The sequence below is a fragment of the Octodon degus genome, unplaced genomic scaffold (assembly GCF_000260255.1).
Source record: "Octodon degus isolate 3935 unplaced genomic scaffold, OctDeg1.0 scaffold00119, whole genome shotgun sequence".
Classification (NCBI taxonomy): Eukaryota; Metazoa; Chordata; class Mammalia; order Rodentia; family Octodontidae; genus Octodon; species Octodon degus.
In genome coordinates this window covers 7,441,500-7,452,246 of record NW_004524695.1, presented here as the reverse complement: position 1 = coordinate 7,452,246, position 10,747 = coordinate 7,441,500, and the positions used below count along the sequence as shown (strand labels likewise).

The window sequence follows — 10,747 nt, the reverse complement described above, 5'->3', positions numbered from 1 at the left end:
ACTTGCTCTGCTTCTAGCCAATCAAAGAGGCCTATGCAAATAGGACCCCTGTCGCCCCGGTAACCACGATACACAGGATCCAATGGAAACCAGCCAGCTGAGGCCCTATACAACGATTGGGGATGAAGTAAGGAGGCAGAGACCCAATGGGCTGTGGGAACGGTCCTCGGCGGGTTGAGGGGCGGGGATATGCAAAAATAGTTTGAAAAGCCGGCGGGAAATCTGAGTTTCGCGGGAGGACCTTGGCGCGTAAACCGTATCCCTTCATTCATTGTCAGCAGCAGCTTCCTGGAGCCATTTTTCAGCTGCCGGCCGCAGCACCCGGGCTGCCGCCGCCGCCTCGCAATCCGTTGCATCGGCTGCCCCCGACGCTTCCATCCCCTCTCGGGGCCTAATATCCGTGCGGCCGGGACCCTCCTCTCTTCAGATCCCCGATTATTTTTGGCCCCCGGGGCCTGTGCGGTGCGGAAAAATAAAAAGAAAGAGAGGGGCTCGGAAGCGCCGGGCGGGGAGAGAAGGAGAGACTTGGAAACTCGGACTGCAAATAATAAAGAAATTGAAAGCAATACATTAATATACCGTAACACTAAAAAGATCAGGAGCGAGAGATGAGAAAGGGGATCCAGCCCGCCCTGGAGCAGTACCTGGTGACCGCCGGGGGTGGGGAGGGGGCGGCTGTCGTCGCCACCGCCGCTGCAGCCTCCATGGACAAAAGGGCACTGCTAGCCAGCCCCGGCTTCGCCACCGCCGCCGCCCCGGGCGCGTACATCCAGATCCTCACTACGAACACGTCCACCACCTCCTGCTCCTCCTCCCTCCCTAGCGGCGCGGCCGCCGCCGGCCCCCTCCTCCCCAGCGCCCCCGGCGCGGAGCCGACGGCCGGCAGTCTGCTCTACACCACGCCGCACGGACCCTCGGGCAGAGCCGGGCTGCTGCAGCAGCTACCAGCGCTGGGACGCGGCGGCGGCGGCGGGCCTCCGGTAATCCCCTCTCCTGCGCCCCGGCCGGACGGGAGGTGGGCTTCGCCGCACGGGGTGGGGGCGCCGGGCCGAGCGCGCGGGCCTCGGACGCTCGGAGGCTGTTGGCGCCCAGCAAGGGCTCATTGTTAGACTCGCGCGCTCCCCCCGGCGTCTGGAGGGTCGGGGGGTTCGGCCCGGCGCGTGGGGCAGCGGGGACCAACCGAGCGCCATCCACGTCAGGCACTCCGAAACTTTTCGGGGCCCCCGGTTCTTTTCTTGCACTTTTCCCTACCCCTGTTCTCCCCTCCCCTCCAACTCGAAGCTTCCTCTTTCTTGGGCGTAGGAAGGGGTCACGCCCCGGATGGAGAAGGGGTGGGGGAGGGAGCAGTGATCGGGGGCTGGGGGGGTGCCCAGGGGGTGCAAACTGCGGGGATTGTCTCGGTGCTCGATCCCTCTCCTTTCGGCCGGTCTCGGAAGCCCCTACGGGGCCGGGGGTCCCTGGGGCGTTCTCGGAGCGTAGGGGCTGGCTGGACACTTCGGGGGACCTGGTACGCCCCTCAACAAAGGCGCGGCGGGGAGCAGGGTGGCGGAGACGCCACGGGGAGCCGGGGGCGCGCTGGGACGGGGGCTGTCCGGGGCGCGCGGACCCGGGGCTCCAGCCCCGGCCTGGGCGCATCCCGCGGCGGCCGCGTGGCCAGCGCGCCCGGGCCTTCCTCGCCGGCCCCGGGCCTGCCCTTGACCCGCCTCTTCCCGGGCCCCCGCTTCCTCGCCCTGCCCCCCCCTCCGCCCCCCGGCGACGCAGGGCGGGGGCAGCCGGGCTCCCGTCCCGCAGCCCGGGTCTGTCCCTCTCTCCGGGACCCGCCGGTGACGTTTCGCACACGTGCGCGGAGGACGCGCCTGTGACTGGGGAGGCGGCGGCGGCGGCGGGAGGGGGCGCTGGAGGGGGAGAGGGGGCACCCACTTCCTCCTGCTCGCCGGCTCCCTGGCCTGGGACGGTCCCGGCGCCCTCGCACCCGCCCCCGGCACCGCCACCCTCCCTCTCCCGTCCCCACCCCCCCGTACCGGCGCCCGCCCGCGCCCGGCGCCGCCGGTCTGCTCGGCCCTCCGGGCCCCCTCTCCCGCCTGCCCCCACTGCCCCGGAGCCAGGCTGCCTTCGGAAATGCCCTTACAGCAGCAGGTGAGTGACCGGGACGGCGCGGGGACCGTGGGCGCGGGGGCCCCGTTCCGGGGGGGCCGGGGCCGGCAGGGTAGGCGGCTGAGCGGGGTTTTGGAGTGGGAACGGGGGGTTGGGTGCTCGAGGGAAATGAGTAAGCAAGAAAAATCCAACTAAGTAAATGCCCCGGCCTCGGGGACCGGGAGCCCCGGGGCGGGAGTGGCCGCCCCAGGGGGGTGGGTAGGGTGTTTATGTGTATTTTTTCTAGGGGATGGATGGATGGGCGATTGAAAACCGGAGGGGGCTTCTCGCCAATGGCCGAGTTGAGCTCTGTTTTCTGTCTTCCTTTCCTTGTGCTGGAGGGGGAGGGGGCGGGTCAGAGGGTAGGGTGTCCGTGGGGTTCCCAGGCCACCCGCCACCCCCTCCCTTTGTCCCTGTAATTTATAAAGCGCCTTTGAGAGATGATTTAGGTCAGTATGCGGCTTCTCTTTTTGTTGGTGCTAGAAAGAAGTGTGGCCCGGAGGTCTCCCCCTTTCTCCTTTTCTCTCCTGAGTTCCCCTCCTCCATGCCTCCTGGTCTTCACCCTCGTGGTGAGCTTTGGCCCGAACGAGGCTGGGACCCGACCGGACTCAGGCAGATGAACGGAGGCTTGATAGGACCAGTTGTGAACCTCACCATGTCTCTGTTCTAAATGGGTTTATTATATTTTATATTTACAGAACCAAGATTTTTGCGGGAGGAGGGTGGCTGAGAAAGTCTGTACATAGGCAGCGCGTAGGGGAAAAAGAGGTGGGAGTGAAAATAATTAATTTTTTTTATTTCCTTCCTATTCCTCATTTTCCCTCGGATTGGATCTTAACTGCTTTCCAGCTCCAGGGATATTTGCTGGGGATGTGTGATATAGTCTCAAAAGAAGCTCGTGGTTTTTTTAGTGACAAGGGTCTGCCAGCAGGGGAGAAACCGGAGTACTGTACCTGCTTCCACGTACAGTAGCTTGTGTGCTGGGTTCTCAGCCACAAGAGTACTCCAGGCTCTTATTAGAATTAGTTATTCTTACTGACAGGGACCTAAACATACTTGGCCATATTTTGACCATATTTCCCACACACACACAGACCTGTTACTATACCATCAGCCTAACCTGAAACAAGTAGCCATTGACAGATTTTCTGGATTCATTGGGGGCGGGTGATAATAGCAAATTGTCAGACCACTAAATTACAAAAAAAATTATTAGTGTGCTTGTTGAACTGGGTCTCCAAGACCGTCTAGACAAATTCATATGTAGTTCATTGTATTTAAAGTATAAAAAAAATTGCCCTCACCATGTTCCAAGTTGTTTTGAAACTTTATTCTCTTTGTCATTAGGTTATTATTCTAAAAATGTTATTTTTTAAATTTCTATACTCAACATATTTTTCATTGTCAGAACCTGTATAATTTCACAAGTAGTTGTACATGTGATTACAGTGTATGCTGAATCATTGGATAATCTGCTTTTAAGATATGGGTCTTCTGGGGAGGGGGAGGAAATTTATTTAGTCAATGCGTACAAAGTACTGAGTATTTTTGTTGTTGTTATCAAAATTAAATTAGACTTCCATTTGAGTCTTGGAATTTTATTGATACTCTTTCCCTAAGCAGGATCAACAAGATGGAATAGCTATGATTGGCTGAACCAAGTTAAGACCACCTAAACATTATCCAAGAAGAGGTTGAGAATTCTTCAGGTGGTCAGAGCTGCAGAGTCATCTGGTTCTGTTTCCAAGTTCTGTCTCAAGAACATCTAAGAACTTAACCAGGATCAAATTCCTCACCTTTTTACTAGCTGTATAGCCTTCTCTGCCATTTACAAGTTGTCTGATCTTAGGCAAACAATCTGACCCCTCGTTCCCTTTCTTGGTAAAATTAGTATACAGTGATGGAATTTTTTTGTAACTTAAAGAAATAGTAAAGACCACATGCATACTGTCCCTTTGTTTACAAGAAGGGCAAAATGGTGAAAAGTTTTCTAGGATGTTATGTAGTTAATTATTTACTTTGAATTAACTTGGATTTTGAAATACCTAAAACATGGCCATCCTGGCGCCAGGTAATTGGGCGTATCAGTAAGACCTGCTATAGAAATGAAAGTGCCAGAGTTTCCTGAGCATGTGCCTTGGATTGTGACAAATTTAGGTCAACTCATCCTCACTTGTGTGCATGAGTTGCACTCCTCCCATGAGTCCATGGCCCTGCCAACATTTGGGTACAGTTTATGTTTAGTAGCTTTTGTTAGAACTAAATTCTCAACCTTTGCCACATCAGAGATGCGCACTACAGAAATTCAGCTATAGGTGGTGAGACTGAGTGGAATGGATGAAGTCCAAAGAAACCGTTGTCAGAAGTGCTTTTCCCTGGAGCAGATGGGGCTTCATTTTCCATCTCTTCGTTTTTTTTCTAGAAAGAAGCTGAAATTATTTCCTTCTAGAAAATTTGGTATCTATTAATGCAAGAAGCAATGGCCTGTCACATCATCTTAAATTTAATCCAGTCATAGCAGCCTGCTGATTATACTTCAGGAATGAACTCTTAATGCTTGAAATTTTTATCTGAGAGTAGAAAAACCATAGGTGCTATTTCAGCAGGGTCTCTTTTCCTGCACAAGTATAAAAGAAGAAAAACGCCGAGTTCCTGTGGTTCCATACTCAGTAATCTTGCTTCTGCTGAGATATAAGATTGATGTCAAGTTTAAGCTAGGAGAGAATTTCTAGTGACTGCATACCCCAAAGTGGAAGTTTTAATACCATGCAGTACCCAGGCTGGGGCAGTATGAAGAGCTCCACTATTACCAGTACCGAGGGCGGGATCTTAATCACCCTGCAACAAAGTGCCCTGAACTGTGGCCCTGTGGTCAGAAGTACCCAAGCTTGGGAACAGGAAAGGATTTTTTTGTTTTTCTGTAAATCGCCACCTGTGTGATACTTGGAAGGGTAGATTCTGAGATTAATGTTGGGCCAGGTAACGCTAATTTGAAAACAGAAAATAATACTCTGAGCTTAGACATGAATAACACCTGGAAATTGAAAGGCTGGGGTGAAGGAGCTTTGATTGTGGTTTCTCAAAACTATAAAGAGGTAGTTTTCCTTTACTCTTTTTGGGTGGTTCTGTTCTGATTTGACTTTGTGGTTGAACCTGGGGCCTTTGCACTGATCTATACCCCCTAGCCAAATAGAGTGAGTAGTCATGTTGCTCAGGTTGTCCTAAAACTTGGGGTCCTCCTGCCTCAGCCTCCCAGAGTGCTGGCATTATAGACATTTATCACCATGCCCAGCTAACTTCTATTCTTTATTGCCATCTTGTATGACATGCCATCCATGCCTTCAGCGCCTTTCTAAGGGGCTCGGACCTATTTAGCAAATAACATTGCATATTCAACTTCATTTTCTGATTTGTTTTCTAACTTGACCTGATTTATAAATAAGCCATTTGTATGACCAGTGACACCCATTTTTCAAGGAAACCAACTCCCAGACCCTTTTAGCCATTCAGTTCTAATACTTTTAATTACGGTGAGTTGCGAGCAGCTGCCGATGTTCCTCACATTAGTCCCTTACAGATTCCTTGGAAACCACCACATATAGTGCAAAGTGGAAAAGGTAAATTTCAATTCTTAACAGATTCTGTTTCACTTTGTTTCTTGGAGGGGAACCTCACTGAATTCTTGGAGGTAGTAAGCATGTGGTTTGATGCGTGTGCAGAGTATTTACAATTGCCAAAGAGGGTGTTTTTTTTTTTTTTCCCCCCCGTCTTGTTTTATTTTATTTTTTTTTTTTCTAATCATTTTTTGTGGAACTCAGACACAAAGATAACCGGGGAAGCAGTAAATAGAGGAAACCACTAATGTATCTCCTTCTTCCTCCCCTGATCTTGTCCAGCTTTGAAGAGTGACTGGGAAAATGTATCTTACACACAAAAAAGCTGTACTAGAGTTACAGAAAAGCAACTGGGACTGGACAACAGGAGACTGGTGGGGTGGCTTTGGGATTAATGCACAGGGATTGTATACCATGGGTGCCTTTAACTTTAGGGAAAAATCGGTTTATTCCATCTTCATACTTTGGCTTCAAACACCCCTACGACGCATAAGATTGGGTTTTTACCTCTACCCCAAGCTTCCTGGGGTCATTCTTAGGGCCACCACAGTTGTCAACAGCATAAAGAGATACCGCCCATCAGGCCTGATGATCCAAAGCCCCTGTATACTTTCCTTTGCTGGAGACCCTGAGTAACATAGACCCCAGCTTTGCAAGCTGAAGCCAGCATTTGTGTCATCTTGAGGTCCACGGTAGAGAGCATTGACAGAACTAGGGAGGAGCAGGCCGGCCAAATAGCTCGGTGGATTAAAGCGCCTGCAGGCAGGCCAAGGGGCCATGGGTTCATTCCTCATTCCCTGGGCCTGTCATGCTGGCCCCGCCCCAGGGCACACTGAGACAGCAATTGAGACTGGGTGTGGTGGCACACACATGCCTAGAATCCCAGCTCTTGGGAGGCTGTAAACAGGCGGATCACTATGATCCGATCTAGTAGTGAGACCCTGAACACCCTGTAGACCCTTTCCTAAAAATGCAAGAAACAACTAGGGAGGAGATGAAAACAATGGATCTTCATCTGCTTTCTGTTAGCATTAGCAGAATGGGGCCATTGGTAATGTCAAGGCATTCTTAACATCCTTGTAACCTGCCAGGGCCCTAAGAACCATCCTGCTGATTGGCCTGGGCTGGTGAGCTGTGATGACCAAGCAGCACCATCCTTGTTACCCCACCCCCTTTGGTCAGCCAGGAAATTGAGGCCTAATGCAGTTCAGTGACTTGTCCAAGGTCACAAGGTAGCTGGTGGCAAAGCCCGAACCGAAATTGGAGACTGTCTTAGGAGAAGCCTTGTTTGCCAGGAGAGGTTAATTGTGTCATGTGCCCTGCCTGGGAAAATGAGGATTTATAGAGGACCTTTTAGATTTCTCAGGCGTGGTTAGAATTTTTTTAATGTACACATAGAGAGATGTCCTTTGAACAGTTGTCTTTGAACTTATTCCCGAAGGTAGAAAGTAAACAGTGCCACTTTAGGTGTTCAGGGAGAAGAAATGTAAAAATGAAAAGAATGCTGATCTCAGAAAGTGTTTGACAGTATTTTTGAAACTTTATTTCATATTTGCAAATTTGACACTTTTTCCGGGGAGATGACATTTCTGGTGCCCAGAATGTGAAACATGCGCTTCATAGAGAATAGAACCTAAGAAAGGATTTTGAAACTTTCCTGGGTGAGCTAGCGGATGGGTGCCCTGTGGCATTGGAGGTTCGTCCTGGGCCATCCACATCCTGAATGACTCGTGGTTTTTCAGAGCGCCCAGGGGCCCTCACCAGCCCCAGTTAGCATTGACCAAGGTGCTCTTCCTCTGTGGTTGGCTTCAGGGAGACTTCTGGTTTAGCGAAGCAGCTGATCAATTAACTCTTTCCAAGGAAGTTATCAACCCCTAAAATCCAGAACTAATTTCTTTAAAATGCCTTATTTTACTTGTGGAACTGAGAAGCTTAAAAGTAGAATTGTTTCAAGCCCTAAAGCCTACAGATGAAGCAGAATCCAGCATGGCTGTAGCTCCTGCTTCGTCAGAGACGGGGCCACACGGCCTCGCTATAATCCACCGACCAGAAGGGTGCCCACCATAGGCAGAGTCTAAAGGCGCTGTGAGCCTTCAGTAACAACTGATGAGAGTCATTGGGGAAACTGAGTTCCTTGAGATTTTTGGCAGGTGGAGGCTGTGTGGGAGAATAAATGCCCTTGGCGGTCCCTCCCAGGCAGCTCTACCTGGCTACCCTGTTCCTGCTTGCATCTGACTGCTGAGAAAGCCCGTTTCCTGCTTTACTTTTCATGACCCTGAATAAGATGACACTGGACTCTGGAGCCATGGGCAGTGAACTCAGGCCTTGTAGGTGTCACTTCTCTGCCCCTGTCCATTGCTGAGGCCCAGGCCATCCCCCCTCTCTGAGCCCTTCTGTGTCCAAAACTTCCTTGGAAAGAGGAGACTCATGAATGTGTCCTGAACAGATTCAAAACCACTTACCTTGCACGGTTGTTTTGACTGGACAAGAGCCAGAAGTCACACCATGCTGGATCCAGGGAATAAGAAGGGCAAGGGCACACATACAGTTTATGAGCCTGATTGAATGGCATCAGGCACAGCATTCGTGGTATTTTTTTAATCACACCTAGTAAAGACACTCATGAAAGAGGATATCCAGAACTGCTTCAGAAGGTGGCAAGAACAATGGGATAAGTGTGTGTGAGGCAAGAGGGGAATGTTTTGGGAGGAATTGATGGCAGTGTCTTAATATAAACATTTGCTGTATATTTTTGTCTCTTGTCCTTGAAATACCCACACCCCACTAACGGTCAGAGTGAGGAATAGCTGGCATAAGGTGAAGTGATGAGCTCCAGAGTGGATGTTAGGGTTAATTCTGTTGCCTCTACTGTCTCCTGGCTGACTTGTGTGTCTCTTTTTTCCTCTTATGTTCTTGGGGGTTAATCACAAGGCTGAGTAGATAAATGAGTCCCTAATAAAGTGTGTAGGCCAATGCCTGCTATGTCAGTGTAGATACCACTGGAATCACTGTTTCCTTCCCTGACCATCAAATTTTGAGCTGTCCTTTTGTGATTCTTTTTCTCTGCTGGCCTCAGTGTTGATTTCAGCTCTCTGAAATGACTGTGGGGACAGGAGGCAGGAACCATGGAGGGTTTTTTCCTAAAGCAATTGTTAGGATCTTTCTAGGGTCTTGGTATTTCTTTCTAAGCTGTCCATTGACTTGGGAAAGAGAACAGAAGAATAAGCTGCTTATTATAATAGGACGATCAGTAGTAATGATGTCATGAATAAAGGCTTTATTTCTGTGATTAAATGCGTTAATAAAGTGGCACTATTAATATGCATTGCACTACAATTTTGCCTCTTTACAGTAAACCATTGCTTAAGACTGAATGGTAGAAATCAGGGTGGCGAGGCTCTGGCACCCTGGCCAGCTGGGGGCCGCCGGTGGGAACTGGGTATGGGGCGTGCTGCTCCTGCCTTCTCTTTCTTTCCGTTTCCCTTTTTCTTGTGGTACCTTTTTTTTTTTTTTTTTTTTTTTGTGGGTATTTCTGGTACTGTGTACTGGAGTTGAATTCGGGACCTTCAGACTGAGCTACATAAAAATTTTTTGGTATTTGAGTGAGATAGGGTCTCAGAAGTCGCTAAACTGTTCAGGCTGAAGTCGAATGTGCCGTTCTTCTGCCTTAGAGTTTCTGAGTGCTGGGCGCACAGGCCTGTGCTACCAAGCCCAGCATTTTCTTCTTTGCTCTTACATTCTGTTAGCTCCTCTCCCTTCTGGCTCACAGAAGGATGAGACTTGCAGCCCTCCGTAGCTGCTGTCGGGACTTGCCAGATAAATTACAACCACTCCCCTGGTGCTGAGGGTACGAGGCAGTCTTGCCTTTCCTATTTTGCTTCCCATTCCTCCAGCTCAGGTGCTGCATGGCGCAGTGTTTCATGTAGTTTTAGGTTTCTCCCATGGATCGCGTCTCCCACTTTTCCTTCACCCTCCTTCCTACTGGCTCTTCAGAGAAAACCTGCCCAGAGCCTCCCTTGCCTTCCTCAGGGATTAGACCCCTTCCACAGATGACAACTGCTTTTCTGTAGGACATCACAGTCTTCCTTGTCTCACTCTCTTGCAGTCTTCTTGACTTTCTTCTCCAAACCTGTGTACTCAGAGGTCAGCCTGGCTCTTTCATCATGTGCAATCCTTCTACATCATAGACTCGCAGACATTTGTGAAGAAGCATTTTCATTAGACACCTGCTGTGTGCTTGGCACCCCATTACTCTTGGGGACTCAGAAGGAGTGTGAGGTGTGATCCGCCCACACTTGAGTTTACAGTCTGTTTGGGGAGGCAAGCTTTAAACACACATTGAACCTTAAGCAAGACTAAACAAGAGTCAGGAAGAAAACAAGACTCATCTAGCCCTCAGTGGTACAGTGTTGACAGGAAGTAGCAGAGGAGCGGGTGAGAGTCACTAGGCTCCAGTGGGCCATGAGCTCGGAAAGGTTGTAGTTCCCAGGGCTGCTGCCTCGGAGCACAACAGGGTGCGCTTTGTAATTTCCCCACATACTTCTAAAAGGTACTGGTACTGGGGCCCCACCCAGACTAGTTAGGTGGGGTCTAGGAAAAGGAACTTTCTTTAAAAGATCCAGGTGATTTTAGCATGCCCCTCCACTGGAACCTTTGGACTAAGTGCAGGGGGAGAATGTCCCTGGCAGTGGAAACAGAAGCCAGTGGTAGGGAGACAGGTTTGTATAGGTAGAACTGGCTGGGCTGCAGTCCGTGTGAGGGAAGAAGAGTCTTAGGCTGCATTGGTGAGATTGGTCTAGAGTAGGGATCGCTTTCGTGCAGGCACCAGGCAGGAAGTGAGCTGCCAGTAGAGGTTGCTGTGTTTGCACAGAGAAGTGTGCCGTCAGAGGGGCTGTGGGGATCACATCCCAGGCAGTGGCTGCCACAGGGGACAGAAAGCATGAAGGCCTTCTGTGTTGCCAGATCTTCAGCCTTCTCAAGATCCCAGAAATTTACCAGTT

At 50.5% G+C, this 10,747-nt stretch overlaps 1 protein-coding gene across 2 annotated transcripts in view; it reads left to right on the top strand.

Annotated features, from left to right (window-relative positions):
* The first annotated feature begins 224 nt into the window (after nt 1-224).
* E2f3 (E2F transcription factor 3) overlaps nt 225-10,747 on the top strand; it is a 79,293-nt gene continuing 68,770 nt past the window's right edge. The window contains exon 1 of one of the 2 annotated variants that reach the window (XM_004640151.2): nt 225-980. In XM_004640151.2, the coding sequence (XP_004640208.1) occupies nt 609-980 (372 nt within the window). In that variant the 5' untranslated portion in view covers nt 225-608. Of the gene's footprint in view, nt 981-1,866; nt 2,137-10,747 lie in introns of those variants that run through there. The other variant, XM_004640152.1, reaches the window with a different exon arrangement.